Source organism: Anopheles merus, chromosome X (assembly GCF_017562075.2).
Source record: "Anopheles merus strain MAF chromosome X, AmerM5.1, whole genome shotgun sequence".
In the NCBI taxonomy this organism is placed as follows: domain Eukaryota; kingdom Metazoa; phylum Arthropoda; class Insecta; order Diptera; family Culicidae; genus Anopheles; species Anopheles merus.
This window is the reverse complement of record NC_054081.1, coordinates 19,419,863-19,437,359: the sequence shown is the minus strand read 5'-3', so window position 1 is coordinate 19,437,359 and position 17,497 is coordinate 19,419,863. Positions and strand designations below refer to the sequence as shown.

The window sequence follows — 17,497 nt, the reverse complement described above, 5'->3', positions numbered from 1 at the left end:
AAAAAATTATTTATAGTTCTGTTTCAATATTTGTTGATCCTAGAACATTTTTTTTTTCAAGAATTCGATGTACGAAAAAACGAATGAAAAGCTATTGTGCTCGGTACGATGACGTATGTCGAATAATAACTGTATTGTTTCTACTCATTTTTTGCAAGAGACCATGAGACCATCAAGAAGGTTTCGAAAAAAAGTACTACGATAACATGAAAATAACAAAACATCTCACAGGAATGTTGCCAATGGAGATGATTTCACAACAGTAGAAATGGGTAGCCGTCTTGAAAATTGAAATTTTCATTTTCATTAGCTCCTTGTTTCGGCATGGCCCAGTGGGGCGCGTTTGATGAAAGTGACAAAAATTTTCAGACCGCTGACAACAGTAACAGTAGTGCTTTGCTTTTCTAACCCCACATTCTTCGGAGAAATGTGAGGGTATAAAAGGTAGACCTGGAAGCAACTGGAGCTTTCAATCAAGGCTGGCCAGCTTTAGCTGCGCAAAACTACCCGATGTGGTCTAGTTGACACCATAGTTGTTTTGGTTTGATAATTTCAATCGTTGGGGCGAGGTTTGTTTTTATCGCCCAGTGACGGTGCCTAAAACTAACCCGCACCGTGCTCGATCACTTTTTGGCACAACACGCCACTTAACAAGCACTGAATTGGAACGTGAACCGGGAAAAATAAACTACCAAACGTGGATTGTGGCGCCATTCGTGGCCTAAAAACCGTTACGCGAAATTCCTTGCCTGGCAGTCCTAGCCCTAACTCGCCAATCCAGCCAAAATTCAGTGACAGCCTTCCGGAACAATGGGCTGTGTTTGCTGCACAGCATTCAAAATTAATTTGTGTGTGATCATTGTTTAGAGTTAAATGTAGGCACGATGGCACGATCGACTAAGTGTGTGTGCCATAGCTGCCAGTTTCATGAAATATAGTCTGTTCCACGCCGTTTTCTGATACGCGCCTTGTGATTGGAATCTCGGCATCTACCCCATATACAAGAAGGGAGACAGGTTGGATTGCAACACCTATAGGAGTATTGCGATATGGAATACCGCCTATAAAACATTCTCCCTGATCCTTTAGATCGTCTTGTCACTCACGTCGGAGAGATAGTCGGAAAACATCAAAGAGGATTCTGAAACGAAAAATCAACCACTGATTAGATCTTCATTATGCGGCAGATCTTGAAGATAAGAATACAGACACGACACGTACCATCCTTTTCATATGACTTTGGATCTGGATATGATAGCATAGCCAGGGTAAAACTATACGACGCTATCAAGAGCTTTTTATTATTATGTTGAATAATAAAAACGAATTTTGCCAATAAAAAAAGTGTTTTTCTTTGTTAGACCGGGGACTTCTCAGCTAACCTGTTAAATTCAATTTAAAACAACTTCTTTGTTATATATATATATATATATATATATATATATATATATATATATATATATATATATATATATATATATATATATATATATATATATATATATATATATATATATATATATATATATATATATATATATATATATATATATATATATATATATATATATATATATCGCTATTCAGCACACTAATTGGGTCTTCATTTTCGACGAACACATATGCAGCTGTTGAAGCCTACTTCCAAAAATTTACTGATGTCAATTGGTGGCACATGTCCCACTCTGCCGTCATATAACCCTCCTTAGGCAACAACAACATTAAAGGACTTAAAAACTAAAAAAGGAAAAATAAAGCTCTACGCCACTCAAGTCACCGTCGCATCTTCATGAATAAGCAATACGCTACTCTACTACAGCGGCAATACAGAACGTACAATCATCTTTTATACAATGAATATACTGCACAAACCCAGAACAATCTTCGTATAGATACCCTAGCTTTGGGGATTCTCCATGCAAGGCGCAAGGATAAAAAATCTTGTTCGCACATCGAATACAAAGGCGTCATCGCTGACAACGATCAAGATATATGTGAAACTTAGCCTATGTGAAAGTAGCCTTAAATAAACTCAAAATGGGTTATTCTCCTGGTACGAATGGAATACATAGAGTGTTGTGAAAAAAATGCTGTGACACATTAGGTTCTCCCTTAGCGCGCTTGTTTCAGTTGTCACTGAATTAACGGAAAGTACCTGAAATATGGAAAACCTCTCGGATGACTCCGTTATTTGAAAAAGGCGATAGAAATAAATCAACAAGCTATCGGGAGACCACCTCCTTAAAGTCGCTTTAAACCTTGCGTGAAAGGGATCGTAAAATTGTGGGTTTTTTGCTATATTTCATTGAATATTTATCAGAATATGTCTTATCGTACACCAAAGAAAGGATATTCAATTCTCTGACTATTTGGTCTGTAAAACATATTGAAATTATGAATTAATGTGATTAATAAAGATAAAACGAATCGAAACAGTACAAAAAAAAAATACCAGAATGCTATTTGTTGTCACAACTGGAACGATAAGTCCAACTTACCACTCTACTCAGCACGCTGTGCAATTTTTTAGTCAGTCTATTACTAGGCGCAATCGATACACCGTCTCTCTTGGGCGAGATAAGATGTTTGGTTCCTCGCCATACATCGACGACGTATACTGTATGAAGCTCGCCAATACAAAATACGCCCCTCTCCCAGCTATGATCAGACGTTTTAATAAGTTCTTATCATTTTTTTTTTATTATAATATAAGAAACTCATCAATTTTTTAAAGAAACGGCTTCCTAGGATGTAAATAGACACGTTCTGTCCCAAGCGCCACAGATTAAGCGACTGTAAAATCAAATCAAATCAAAGCAAGTAGACACTGTTCATACCGATTACAAAGCGGCATTTGACAGTATACCTCTATCACTACTTGTTGCTAAGCTTCGAAAACTAGGTTTCGGTGGCTCTATATTGCCGTGCTGTCTTGAGGATCGTTCCTATGTAGTTAAAATCTGTGGCACTTTCTCTGAATATTTTCTTAGTTCTTCGGGTGTCCCACAAGGTAGTGTCCTTAGTCCCTTACTGTTCATTCTCTTCCTCAATGACTGTACTTCAATCCTTCCGCTTAACGGCTTCTTGCTATATGCGGATAACGTTAACATTTTTCTTCCTGTATCTTCTACAGCTGATTGTCTAGTCCTTCAATCCTGGCTCTGTAAATTCTCTACATGGTTCTAACGGTTTAGTCTTGTGTCCTGAAAAATGTTCTGTCTTATCTTTCATTCGATCCTCTACAAGTATAACACATACTTATAATGTATGTGATGCCCCTATTCCCAGTGTGTCCTTTTCTAAGGATCTTGGCGTCTACTTTGACCCGAGTCTCTCTTTCAAAGAACATAGGGGAACTGGGGGTAGTTTCGACACTGTAAGGTTTTCCCCTGATTGCAATACTTTTGCCAATGTAAACTTACTAGTAAACATCGAAAAAGCTTTTTTGATTCATTATGTACCATTCATTATGAGAAACTACGGTTCCTGAATTGATTTCTCATCGTTATTTTCTTATCATTTTTTGAAACGGTTCCTGGATAAATAACATTTTCATAAAAATAAAAAAGTGTATTTTTTGTTTCATCACAACTGCAGTGCGGGTAAGATCGACACCATGATGGGGTAAAATCGACACCTTGCGGGGTGATTACAACACATTGGCTATAACTTTAATATAACAAACTCTGATGGCCGGTTGTTTTTATTGAAGTTCAACAAAGTATTTTAGACCAATTTTAAGAAAAATTAACAGAAAACATTATTGAAATATGCGAAAGAAATGAAGTTACAAGCAAGAACAAAAATCTCGTCACAAATAGCATCGGATCAGACTCCATATAGTAGAAGCTGCGGCGATAGCATCTGGTTTACGGAATGATTGGTTAAGATTCCTTTAAAAATTAACCTGGCAGCTATCTTCCAGTATTTTTTTTCTTTATTTATAAAATCGAAAAGTGTTCAATTTTATTTTTTTCTGTCAACTCGAAAGCCAAAAGTCGAACATCGGTCAATGTGATTCCATATTAACTTTTTTTCTTCAGTTGAGCCTAAACCGGCCTAAAGTAAACCTAAAATACGGTCAAAGCCATAACAATATTAATTTTAATAAGCCCAAACCATAGATTAAGTACGTGTTTTGAGTCCGAGTTTGGCAAACGTTCTATGAGAGAATGATAGCTAAATTCCATAATCATAACTTCCTTGGTTTGTTAACATCGTGAGTTTTAAAGCTTCTACGTTTTTTTTTAAATTGCGTGTTTGCTCAGCTTGATCATTATGTTTGTCGTACATAGTTAAGGGACATCTGTATAAAATATATGCACTTTAAAAAAAAAGTTAACGTGCTACAAATAAGCATTACATTACTACCAAGTGGGGTGTCGATTTTACCCCCATTAGCCGCACAAGTTTTAGTGACATTTTATTAATAAAAATAAATATATATAGCTTAATATAAAAATTACGCCCTTTGGTACAGAACTAATCAATAGTGTTTATAAAGCAATACTATTAACAGGGAAACTATAATATTGTTGAACAAACGCCACAATTCCTTAAGTCCCAGCAGTGAAAAATTACATCGGCTTTTAATCAGAACCACTATGTTTTTATTTTGTTGTTTTTTGACAATTGACAGGTTTCTGATCACTGAAATGTGACTCAAATATTCGAAACAGTTAATTTAAATAATGTGTACAAATTGGTATTCTTCAAAAAATTCTATAATTACTAAAACAGCGAGGTGTCAAACTTACCCACAGTGTCGAACCAACCCTTCCCCTACGGACTTCCGACTTCCCCTACGGACTATGTCATCAACAAGGCCAACAAAAGTCTTGGTTATATTTGTCGCATGTCCACTGAAATTCGCGATCCTTTCTGTCTTAAGTCCCTTTATTGTTGCTGGGTCCGTTCCGTACTGGAATATGCCTGTATCATCTGGTCTCCTGTCCATGTATCTCTACTGCAAAGGGATTGAGAGGATACAGAGAGGTTTTACGTGGATTGTATTTCGTAGGTCGCTGGGTCATCACTCTATTCCGCTTCCTTCATATGACGATAGATGCACTCTCTTAGGCCTTGCTAAGTTGGAGCACCGCCTCTCAGTCGCTCAGGCTTCTTTCGTTGCTGGCATATTGCTTAATACGATTGATACTCCTTCCCTTCTGTCGTGTTTACATTTGTATGGGCCTTGTCGCACCTTACGTTACCGTTTTCGTCACTAGTTACCTATATGTCGTACACGTTTTGCTCGCAACGAGCCTTTTGTAAGAGCTATTTCGTCTTTTAATAGTACCTCAGATCTGTTCGATTTCAACCTATCCTATCCTGTCTACCGATTCCATCTTCGCTTCTTTTTCGCACCATAAACTCCTTCGACCTCTCTGCCGGCCTCTTCTTACTTCCGAATAATTGTACACTTTAGTCAGTAAGTAAGTAACCCAACGTGGGCGAGCATTTAATTTAAATAAATAAATAAATAAATAAATAAATAAATAAATAAATAAATAAATAAATAAATACATAAATAAAGAAACAAATAAATAAATAAATAAATATCCATAGAAAAAAATGAATGCTCCATAGTTTAACTGGCTTGCTCAATAGATGGCGTATTATAACTCATCATTATATTGCTGTCCTTTTCTTGCAATGTGTTTCGACAAGCTTCATCAAATCATGACCTATATGAGTGTCGATTATCTGATTCAAACGGAAAAGTATCAAACAAAACCGCGCTACACGAACTGAAACGAAATCGGCATTATACAAGCTTGTTAGAGACTTCTTTCGTTGACTCCAGACATTGCTACCAAATTGATCTGAAATGGTTTGTTTGTCAAAACAAACTGCAACGCGTAACGCAGGAAGTATTGTACCAATTAATAATTATGTCTACAAGTGGCATATTATTGTTCTTTAAATATGATTGGCAATGTCATGAAAAGTAGCGCTTGTTAAAAAAAAACACAAAATACACAGAAATCATATCTAATTTCTGTGTATTTTGTTATTCCCACCCTTTTTCCAGTGAATAATTACAAAAAATCTCTTTTGAATGTAATGACATGCAATTCGTGTGGTTTAATATATTTATCTAGTAGTTAAATCCTATAATAAAACACTTTCCGTAGCTTTGATCTAACGGAAAGCTGTTGGACAAAAAACGGTCTCCGTTTGAGTCAGGTAATGGAAATCACCTTCGTTCAGTTCGATATATCAAACCAGAGACAAGTCGAGTTCTCTAACACGGATCATAATAGAAAATGAGCATTTTTGATACTTTTTCTCAAGCAGTTGAGTCACATAATCGGCACTATAGTCTTCTAACTTTTCGAGCAAAAATCTATATGAATGGTCGTGTAGTCAGATGTTAAGTTGGGTATCAACACAATCGAAACCACATTATTCAAATCTCACTTGCATCTGTACAAATGGATCACATTGGAGTTAAGTATTTAAACAATCGTATAGCCGTTCTAGTTCTAGCAATGCATAAATTCAATGCTAAATCATACAACAGTACAGAGGGAAGGAGAAAGCTCTTAAAGCGAGGAAAGCGCTCCTGGTTGACCTTTTTATTATTTTTAGAATGCATTAGTCGTTCACCGTCTGCTAAACGAAGTCTTTGTACGTTTCGCTTAAGTAGAGAGCTTGAGTCGTTTAGAACCCGTTTAGTGGTCGTTTAGTGAATTTATGGCAGGGTAACCCTAGAGACATTCCCAAGAGACATTTGCTCGAAATATTTTTTCCATATCTGCTCGATTCGTTTTCGATATGCCTGAAATTGTGGATTTGTGTGAGGTCAAGTGTGCTGAATCCGCTAAGATTTGGTTTGTTCGTAAATTAGACTTTCTTCTAGCGATGGACGATGCCGTCTGACTCATTTTAAATCCCTAGCTTTGGTTTTTGATGAAAAACAAAATTAAATTTTGTGTGACATTATTTGACAAAAAATCGGTATAATTTAAGTATAAAATGGCTACATAACCAATTATAACGATAAGAAACATCATTTCCGAGCAAATCTATAAGACAGCAACGAAAAAGCCGAATCACAGTTGATTTTAAAGGACTTTTTCTAAATTCCCTTAAATAGGTGCAGTCTATGGGAAGTTTAAGGCTCCAGTTTAAGGGACGAATTCCTGGTTTTTGGTGCACGAAAAGGTTAATGTATTGCGGTGTATATAGCACAGAGCTGTCAAAGAGGTTGGCCGCAAGGACATTCCGTGTGGCCCCCGACCGCTTGAACCAAAAATTTTTTTGCATTTCTGTTATCCCTTACCTTCTCTCCATGCAGTAAGCACAAAAAAGAGAAGAAGTCCAAAAACTGTTCGAGTAATAACAAAAATAAAAAGTACACGTTACTGAAAACGAGCATTCACTTCCGGACATTATATTGTTTAGCAAAATGGTTGCAAAATCAAAGATAATGTACTTCAACTCATTATATAGGGGTTTCCAAGTCACTTTCGATTGTAAACATTATTATTCACCACCTCCAAAATGTGTTTCAACAGTTGTTAAATGGTGTATTTGCTTAATAATGAAATTTCAATTTATACACATGATTTTCAACACATCACTATGAACTTATAACTTAACTGTCCAACTTGAGTCGTGTTGAAAAGGCATACTGAAGAAATTTAAAATTATGATGATTGATGTTTTTTAACATCTTACACGCGGTGAATAACAATGTTTACATTCGAAAGTGCTTTGGAAACCCCTGTAAAAGTATGTTAGAAAAGCGTATACTATTTATTTATTAAAAATAGTTGAAAGCCTTGTATTGTGAAAAATTGTATTGTGAAAAATCCGAACAACAGTGTAATCAGCATTTTCTTGAAAAAAAATCTTCCAAGGGCCACCAATGAACCATTCAGCATGGGTAGGAGACCACTGCCTCTGGCTAGAGGAGAGTTTTTCGTGACAATGAGGCTAGAAAATTTTCGTGACAATGATAAAAAATAAAGGGATGGAAATTTGAAGGTCATGGTACATGAACCGAAATGTAAAAAAAAGAGCAACAAGGTGGTGGGAGAGGGGCAAGGTGAACATTTTTACGTCAAAAATATTTCAGCTCTGAGAGCTCAAATCTCATACGAAATCTTTGACAGGAGCCCTAGGAATTTTCGCCTGGAGTTTTCGGTTCATGTACCGAGGCCTTGAAGACCGTTGTACCGTCACCTGGGAAACAGACAGAAGACGCGCGTACTGGTCGATCGATGGTACGCTACGGACTATCCGAAGAAACTTTGACTAGATGAAGGCAGAAGGGTGTCGATGTGACACTAACATTGAACTTGACACCGCACGTGGCTAGCACTCGGGTACGTGTTGTGTAAGTTGCATGCAGGTTATGTAGGTTGCATGGTTGCGTGCTCACTCTCTGTCTGTCTGTCTGCCTGTCTCTCCCTCTACCCCTCTCTCTCTCTCTCTCTCTCTCTCTCTCTCCTTCTCTCTCTATGCATCTCTCTCCTTCACTCTTTCTCGCTTTCTCTCACTCTCTATCTCTCTTCGTATCTTTCTCTCCCTCTCTCTCTCTCTCTTTCTCTCCTTTTTCGTCTTTCTCTCTTTCCTTTTTCTCACTATCTCCAGCACAAACACATATAGACAGGTCCCAATACTATTTTAATACACTTTTTTGGATCACTCGCCCTGTTACCCTCCCTGCCTCGCAAGCGCCGATAACATCCGAACCTTTTCGCAACTGGTTATACGAGTTGTATCAAAATTTCGATAATTTTATACCACCACCTCTGCCATCTTGTACCCAGTCTTTATGGGAGGTGAGGGGAGGGGCGGAGGTTCTTTTATTAGTCGGCTTATGTTGCCTAGAGCGTAGAACTTTCGCTCGTTGAGGATCAAGTGTTTTAGACCAGCGGTCGGCAAAGTCCGGCCCGTGGGCCTAATGCGGCCCACCGCAACATTCAGGCAGCGGTCAGAACTTCGCCGCATGCGATTTTGCCGCATGCGGCAAGAAAAGAGTTTTCTCAATTTTCTAGCTTTTCAAGGTATTATAATGATATTTTGTTATTTCTTTATAAAGATAATCATTATTTGATATGATTTTAGACACTTGACATCTGAAATAAAATCGCATGCGGCGATGCGGCAATATCAAATGATTTTGATTTTGCCGCATTGCCGTATGCGGCAGATTCGCAAGTGCTGTCATTTAAGTCAAATCCCATACAAAAGCTTGCGGCAAAATCGCATGCGGCGAAGTTCTGACCACTGCCTCAATCCGGCCCGCGAAGGATTTGACTGATTTTGAGAGATGGGAAGAAATTATTCGTACACAAATTACTGAAGATCTTTTAGTATATCATTTTATACCATCGTACTTTTTCAACTTGAATTAAAGAACTATGGAATATTAAAGCGTTCAGTTTGTTCGAACTCGAGTTCGATATCCCCGTAACTTTTTCATAAAAAAATATGCCATTTTCGGCTGGCTATAGATAAAAAACTAGGAAAAATAATTTCTTTACATTTACATCTGTTGAAAGGGAATTATTTAAGCTTACTTGCACAAATAAGTTTAAGACTTTGCGAATTGCCTCCGTCAGTTATTAGGAATTTTCACCATAGTGGATAAAGATTTGCATGATTTAAGTTCTACGCATACGAAATGTTATGATTTATTTTTTTGTATATTTAAAAAACTAATTAGTTTTTAAGTAGGTATCATCAATTTGGACCATGCTTGGATAACACAATTATAGGAAAAAACAAAAATGCTACCAATCGCATTGCTTGATATAATTAATCAATTATTTTGTTTCTAAAATTTTATAATGTATAATTAAAGCACAATAATAGAAAAATCGCATTCTTCTGGCCCGCGGTTTAAGATAATTTACTAAATTTGGCCCTTTGCCCCAAAAGTGTAGCGACCGCTGTTTTAGACGATTTGTACTTTTTGCTGATCAGCGAAAAGCTTAAAAAACCGTTAAATAAAACCAAAACCGTTTTCCCATTGTTTTTTTTTTGTTGGTGCATTATGTGTATGTGTGTGTGTGAGAGAGAAAGACATAGAGTGAAAGAGAAAGAAAAGCAAGATGAAGAGAGAAAAGATGAGTACAGAGAGAAAATAAAGAGAGGAGAAGAAAGAGAGATAGAGAGAGAGAGAAAGAGAGAGAGAGAGAGAGAGAGAGAAAGAGAAAGAGTAAGAAAGCAAGTATCAGATGAAGTTATTCATCACTACCCACGAATTCCCTTTAATTCATTATGAATTAAAAAAAATCCTTCAATTACCTAAATGTATTGGTTTTTCCTTTCTCCTCTTTCGCGCAAGCAGCGCAAGAAGAAGGATCGTGCCCGAGAACTGTAACAACGGGTGGGGTACGGTACTGCGCAAAGGTTACATTTTGGTTTCTCCTTTCAGCTGGTTTTGGGGGAGTGCTGGAATTTACGGGTCAGTTCTCGTGCGAAAGAACCTCCCGTTTCTGGAACCGTTGCGAAAACAATTGCTTCAGTTGTGTCGGAGAATTTAACGGCACGAAAGAAAGGGGGTCACATTTAGGCAGTTTTGCTTTTATCGTCTCGTCGTTGCCATAACTCTGTTTTTGCTGGGAAGAACGCAACGAGTAGTCCGGCGCCACGCCACGCAACTCGCTAGGCTCTTGAACTTTCCGCTTTGTGTTCAGAAGTAGGTTATTGCGTTCTAGATTTGTTTCATCGTCTCCTTTCTCGCTCGCTCTCTAGTGCGGGTGTTTTGTTTTGGTTTTTGTAACGATTTAATGGCAATGACAGGAGGAAAAGAGGAATCGGCTGGAAAAGAATGCTTAACAAGCAATCTTTGGATCTCCCGCAATGACAATTGGTCACACCATCATCATCATCTACATCATCATCATTACTTTTCTCGTCACCGTTGATGCTCTGGTTCGTTTTTAACTGCATTCAATTGTGTCCTGATGTGGTTAAAATTCACATGGGACAGGCTTGTCAAACCAGCGGGCAGCCACTTTCGTGCCGCTATTGCAAACACGGTCGTAAACGAACTAGTACCACAAATAGGTAGCACGTGTCAAGACAGACGGCAGCAAAGCTGTTCCGTGTTATACCCATAAAATAACAGCAATGACTTTTCGATTCACCGATTGAACTGAATAACAAATTAAAATAGATCAAGATGAAAAGGCATAAAGAATGGGAATGGAAGAGAGAGCAAGCGCGAAAAGTTGTGCGTACGCGTGCACTCATGGTATCACTTTCGCATTGCTCCTATGAGTTAGGCAATCGGCACGGCACGGACGCACACAGCTCTCGGTGCTTTCGCTTTTGATGGACTACACGTTGCCGTGGCCGAGTGCACTTGTCCTCAATTTACCCACCCTGGACAAAGCGTGTGTAGTACAGTGCACACTTGAGTTATGATTTCAGATGGACGATAAGTGTTTATGTTGGCAGATGTTTCGAGCTGAGTAAAAAAAAACAAGACGTCAATCCGTTTTTGGAAGAATGCATTCCTCAATTATCTTCCTGAGACCTTAACTCATAAAATCTCGTCCATATCTTGCTCTTTAACCGTTAATAATATCGACTGCATCGCATTTCCGGTTGCGTTGTGGCTCATGCATTATGCAACGATTTCCAGAATTCAGCAATTCCGGCCGGATGACACCGGTGTTCCGTTAATCATTGCACGTTATCACCCCATTCCCTGTGACTTCCTATCGATCAAAAACGGGCACCCCTCCCACTAACGTGCCGATAAGTGACGCTCACGTAGCTATGTTATGCGACCTAAGCTGACAGAGTATGTATAAATGTGTGTAGCTGAATATGGGGTAAGAGTGCCATAGGGGCAAGAGTGCCACCAAGCTGTGTTTTTGTAAAATGTAAAATGATAAAAATGTAAAATGATCAAATGAGTATAAAGAACTTTTTGTTCCAGCGACTAGATGTATTGTACCGAATTTCATATAGAATACCCGAATTTCATATACAATAATAGACTTTTCTCAATGTTTTCAACTATGTTGTTATGTTATGTTATGTGTAGCAAAATTGGGCAGAAAATTATACTTTATTATACACATGAGCTCCATAAAATTAACCGTATCAAATAAGCTTACAAAACTCATTAGATCAAAGAACCGAGGAAATATCTTTTCCACCAAAAAGCTGAGAAAAAATTTAACGTTTCGGGTTAGTTGGGGGTTAGTTGAAAAAAAATATCACTAAGATTTACAATTTCAAAAAAATAACTTTTGTGGCAGTTGAGCCTCAAAAATGCAAATAGGTGTGATGAGCTGTCAAAAATGTTTACATTGTATTGTATGGCGATATGGTGCGCTGTTATGTGCGGATTACGTCCCGCAAAAGCTGGCCAGTAGTTAGGATATTGCGATTCAGTTCATAGCCAAAATAGGGTACATAGGCCACTCAAAAAATGTAGGAACACATTCACTAGTGCCACACTCGTAAATAAATCCAATTATCTATGGAATTCTTTTATTTTATCCTGGTGGCACTTTTGCCCCATAGCCCAAGAAAAATCACGTCTTTTTCAAACCATATTAAAATGCTTACAAAAACAGCTATGTTTGAACTTATTTTTGTACATTTTTTTATAAAAAAGTTTGAGTGAGTTATAGCATGAAAAACTTAAGGTGGCACACTTGCTCCAATTTCCGCATATAATTTACAAACAGTGTGCAGGTGTTCGCTTGGCGCACTTAGACTTCACCGCACACAGGGGGACGTTGGGTTTGAAGGGTGATTTATCGTACGCCAATGACGTTTCACAGGAATAGAAGATTGCGTGAGATGGCATTTTCCTCACTCGATTTTTTATTGTTTCAATTCAGTTCAATGAAGAACGTGAAGAAAAGTTCCTGTCCGTTACAGCTACCCCCGAAATCGAAGAGGCATGGAGTAATTACTACGAGGAGGGGCTAATTTCTCAATGGAATGCCTTGTTTGCAGAGGTAGGTGCCCTTAGTATACTATCGGCTCAACCATGTACGAGCTGGATGAGTCGCGCAGGGGTATCCAAACTTTACCGCTACACTTCTGGTGAGTTCGCTGATTTTGTATTTATCTTTTCGCCACCACCTTGCTGACTTGATTAGTAATCTAAATCGCTATCTTAAATTCAAACACCTGGGGTGAGGGTGGCATTGGGTTGAGGGGGGGTGAAGACAAGCAACAGAGGCGAAACTAATCATCGGGGTTTGGTTGGGGGCTATCCGAACGGTAGAGCGCGCCGGAACAGAAGTAACAGAAACGTGCCGTAGACAGGACGCATCACAGACACTCGACCGACGCAGACCCAGCGAGTTGGAGTTTTGTGCAAGGTAAGGTTCAGCGTAAGTAAGGCGGAGCAGGATGGACGGCCTCTATCGCTCGCCATGTCATTGCCAAGCCAGACTAGGAAAAGGGTGACAACAGCGTGTTTTCGGTGCAAGCTCGGTACAATTGATTCCACTTTATTCAAATTCTCTTGATCTCCAAAACAGCCTGGGTATCCTGGGGTACATAGCGGACGATCGATAGCACATTAAGTCAGCAGGCCGGGCAGGATTAGCTCGCTCTTGTTTGACTTGGGTGAGGGAAAGAAGGGCACGCAATCATCCCGAGAGAGGTACATGAATGCGAGAAAACCAAGTAAAGAGAGCACAAGAGTGTTCGATGTGTGTGTGTGTGTGTGTGTGTGTGTGTGTGTGTGTGTGTGTGTGTGTGTGTGTGTGTGTGTGTGTGTGTGTATTTGTGTGTGTTTGTGTGTGTGCCTTCAACTGCCACTCCGTTTGCCGTCTTTACAGTGTTGTTCTTAGGTCCTGTTTTGCTCCGTGCGCTTTAATTCTACCGCCCATGTGATTGATACGCATACGTTGTTGATGGAGCTCGATTTGCTCGCTTCTTTCTCTCCTACACGCCCTGATAGACGACACGAGCCTCAAGCGGGACGAGACTTGCGGGACGAGCGACGGCAGCATTGGTTGGTTGGTTCTGCTCTAGTACAGCTACACTCCACACGTCGCGGACGGTGATCAGTCGGTTCGGCGCGATGGAGAAGCTCGGTTCGATGATGGAGTACCGGTTGAAGACGTTTACTGGCTGGATAGGACGGTCAGGCAACGGCACTTTGGAGGAGCTGCTCAACGATGCCTGCAACACACTCGTGCTGTGGCCGTTGGTGACCGTGCTCTGGTACGGCGGGCTGGGACTCATCCTGTCCTACGGCCTGTATCTATTCTACTATCATGTGTTGGTGTGGAAACGGGTAAGTTTTACGACATCAATGTCCCTCTTCATCCCAACCTACTTCCTGCGCAACAGCAACCAGCTCAATTCTCACCGTCAACCACACGTACCAGGACCTCACCGACATTGGCTACAATCACATCCTTGATGCGGCGCGCATCGGCAAGAGCGATCGCACGCGCGTCGACACGATCAACCGGGCACGGCGGCTACGCAAAATCGGCGACCGATTGCCGCCCCCTTACCCGAACGGTTGGTTCTCGGTACTTGAGTCGGAGAATCTAACCCCTGGGGAGGCGAAGAGCGTCGATTGTCTTGGCCAAAACCTGGTTGTCTTCCGAACGGAGGCGGGCGAGGTGAACGTGCTCGATGCGTACTGTCCTCATCTCGGCGCCAACCTGGGCGTCGGAGGCATCGTCAGAGGCGACTGCATCGAGTGCCCATTCCACCACTGGTCGTTCAGTGGCCAGGATGGGCAGTGCACAAACATCCCGTACAGCAAGTCCGGCACGGTGCCGAAGGTGGCCCGGCTTCGCAAATGGCGCTCGCTCGAAGTGAATGGGTTTATCTTCGTGTGGCACCACGTCGACCCGGAAGTGGAACCGTGGACGTTCAACGTGGTGCAGGAAATCGAGGATGGGCGCTGGGTGTACTACGGTAAGAACGAATTCATGGTCAACTGCCACATCCAGGATGTGCCGGAAAACGGTGCGGACGTGGCGCATCTCTCTGCCGTCCATGGGCCGAACATGATATCGGGCAGTGACATTCGATATTCACGGCCTGCCTGGGCCAATTTTGGTATGCACTCGTGGTTCGCAAGGTAAGATCTTTCCCATGCATTCCTTGTGATGTGATCGAGGTAGTAGCCTGTTTTTTGTTTTTTGTTTGTTTGTTTTTTTTTTTTTTGCTCTTAGCTGGAAAGCGCCGGAAGAGGGTGAGCCAATGCACATCGCCAAGATGGACCTGGTGCACTCGTTCCGGATTTTCAATAAGTTTGAGATGGGGAAGATTGACGTTCGTGCGTATCAAATTGGGCCCGGCTACGTGCAGTTGATGATGAATACCAGCATGGGACCGTTCGTAGTGCTGCAGACGGTCACGCCGATCGAGCCGCTCGTGCAGAAGGTGATCCATCGGTTCTACGCGCCTCGCAGCATGTGGAATGCCATCTTCCAGAAGTTTGCTATCCTGGCGGAGAGTATCATGGTGAGAAAATATATGTGACTGGGAGGGCGGTTTACCTTCCAGGTGTGTTACTTTGTATATAATTTTGGGTTTGTGATTTGCTCGTTACAGTTCGAACGTGACATGATGGTCTGGAACCACAAGCAGTTCATCGATAACCCCCTTTTAATCAAAGAGGATCGTCTGATCAAGAGCTACCGGAAGTGGTATAGCCAGTTCTACTCCGAAAATAGTATGAGCTTTACGATGGCAAAGGAGAAGCTTGACTGGTGAAGTGCAGAGATACCAAATCAAACCCAAATACACACATGTCAGAGAGAATAGTGTTAAAAAAATCTGATACTCTTACCTGACGGCAGTAAGCACCTTCCATCCCCTTCTAAAATGAAAAACTAACTGCTAAATGTCCAAGGCTCTACTCAAAGAAGGGACAAAGGATGGGGGAGGGGGGAATAATGGTGCAGTGATCTTTTTTTTTGTACTTAGTGCGTTCCGAATCGACAATAGGTTGAATCTGATTAGCTAACAATACTAATCAAATTATTAGTATTAGAAACTAATTAGCTTATAATGCCTACAAAAAAATGTGTCGTATTCGAAAGTGACTTAGAGAGCTGCGAGAGAGAGCTTCATCCTACTAGATGACAAAATTACCATGTTAGCGATAGGATTATTATCGAGAATAAAGTTAATCAGTTTTCTATTTTATTTCACATCGCATTGTCTGCCTAGCAAAGGGTCAGCCTTATCTTGTTCATCCACAATTTTATTAAAATTGATATAACACACTCTCACTAACACTCGTCCTCCATTGGTAAACCACTTGATTCATATTATATAAATACCGGAAGCTGGATTCACATACGGGATAAAAAGATCAAAAATCCTGTTCGTCTATTGGTAAAATTTTATTTATATTTTCGAACTTCATTTTTGTTCGTAATCAATTGTTTAATTTAAATAGATTCATTCGTAGTGAATTAAAAGTAAAACCATTTAATTTTATAATTTTTCTATGAATTTGACATTTCTTGAACCATTATCCGTGGAAATCAATTAACCGATCACAGTCCGATCCCGAGCTGCTCGGATAATTGACTTTCTTCTGTATAAGCTTATAAAAAAAAGAAAATTCACAAAACTCTCTCTTATTTGAGAGGCGATGGAACTTTCAAATAAGAGGGGTTTTCTAATTACAGAAATTGAAATAAAATGAAAAGTCTGTCCAAACTATAAGAGACAGAACATTCTATACCAGGCGTCTTCAAGCTTTTCAGTTCGCGGGCCGCATTGCTTCACAATCAACGTTGTTGAGGGCCATTTTGACGCTACCTTTAGAATGAGTGGAAGTTCAAATCTCGTTTTTATAGGAAAATACTAACAAAGTAAATCTAATTTCTGCAGCTTTCTTTTATTGAATCTTGATTTTCGTCTGTAAGAAGTAAAACATTAATTTTGATTAATTAATCAGAAAAGACAGCTATTTAATTTAACCTTTACCCAGTCATCGCGAGCCGCATTAAAGTCTCTTGAGGGCCGCAGCGGCCTATACAAACAAGAAAAAAAATAAATACCCATGACAACACCGTACACAAATAACAAGGGTACAGATTTCAAAAGTTTTACAAATTATAGGGTCAAAAATGTAATGAAAATCAAGACACTACGAAAATTTTTCAAAAAGAGGGGATTTTCATATTGGAGATGTCTCAAATAAAAGAAAGCTCACTGGAAGCATATTGTTTTAAGATAAATCAATATCATCCAAACTAAAGTCATACATTATAAGTACCAAAACGCTTTTTGTTTGTCCATCATTACACTTATGGTTTGGTCAGATACACGGATATTAACACCATCGGCCACTACTCAAATCTCACATGCTTCAGTTCTGATAATTATTATTGGAGTTAAGTATATAAACAAGTCTTTCCCCGACTTACGCGACACTCGAGTAACGCAAATTCGAGTTGCGCGAATTTTTATTTTTGATAGTTCAGATGTCAAATCAGCACAATTTTTTCTCCATCAATTGTCAAATGAAACATAATTTGCAATACAGGTGTCCCCCGAGATACGACTGTAT

The 17,497-nt window shown here is 39.8% G+C and overlaps 1 protein-coding gene across 3 annotated transcripts; it reads left to right on the top strand.

Annotated features, from left to right (window-relative positions):
* Positions 1-12,718: 12,718 nt before the first annotated feature.
* On the top strand, positions 12,719-16,124 carry LOC121596536 (cholesterol 7-desaturase nvd). 3 transcript variants are annotated; one of them, XM_041921576.1, is made up of 6 exons: positions 12,962-13,035; positions 13,220-13,316; positions 13,904-14,242; positions 14,337-15,046; positions 15,141-15,432; positions 15,523-16,124. In XM_041921576.1, the coding sequence occupies exons 3-6, from the start codon at positions 14,027-14,029 to the stop codon at positions 15,682-15,684; spliced, it is 1,380 nt and encodes a 459-aa protein (XP_041777510.1). In that variant the 5' UTR covers positions 12,962-13,035; positions 13,220-13,316; positions 13,904-14,026; the 3' UTR covers positions 15,685-16,124. The 3 variants fall into 3 exon arrangements, with proteins under 3 accessions (XP_041777525.1, XP_041777510.1, XP_041777517.1); XM_041921583.1 differs by adding an exon at positions 13,479-13,603 and having other exon boundaries at positions 12,990-13,316; XM_041921591.1 differs by lacking the exons at positions 12,962-13,035; positions 13,220-13,316 and adding an exon at positions 12,719-12,947.
* The last annotated feature ends 1,373 nt before the right edge of the window (positions 16,125-17,497 follow it).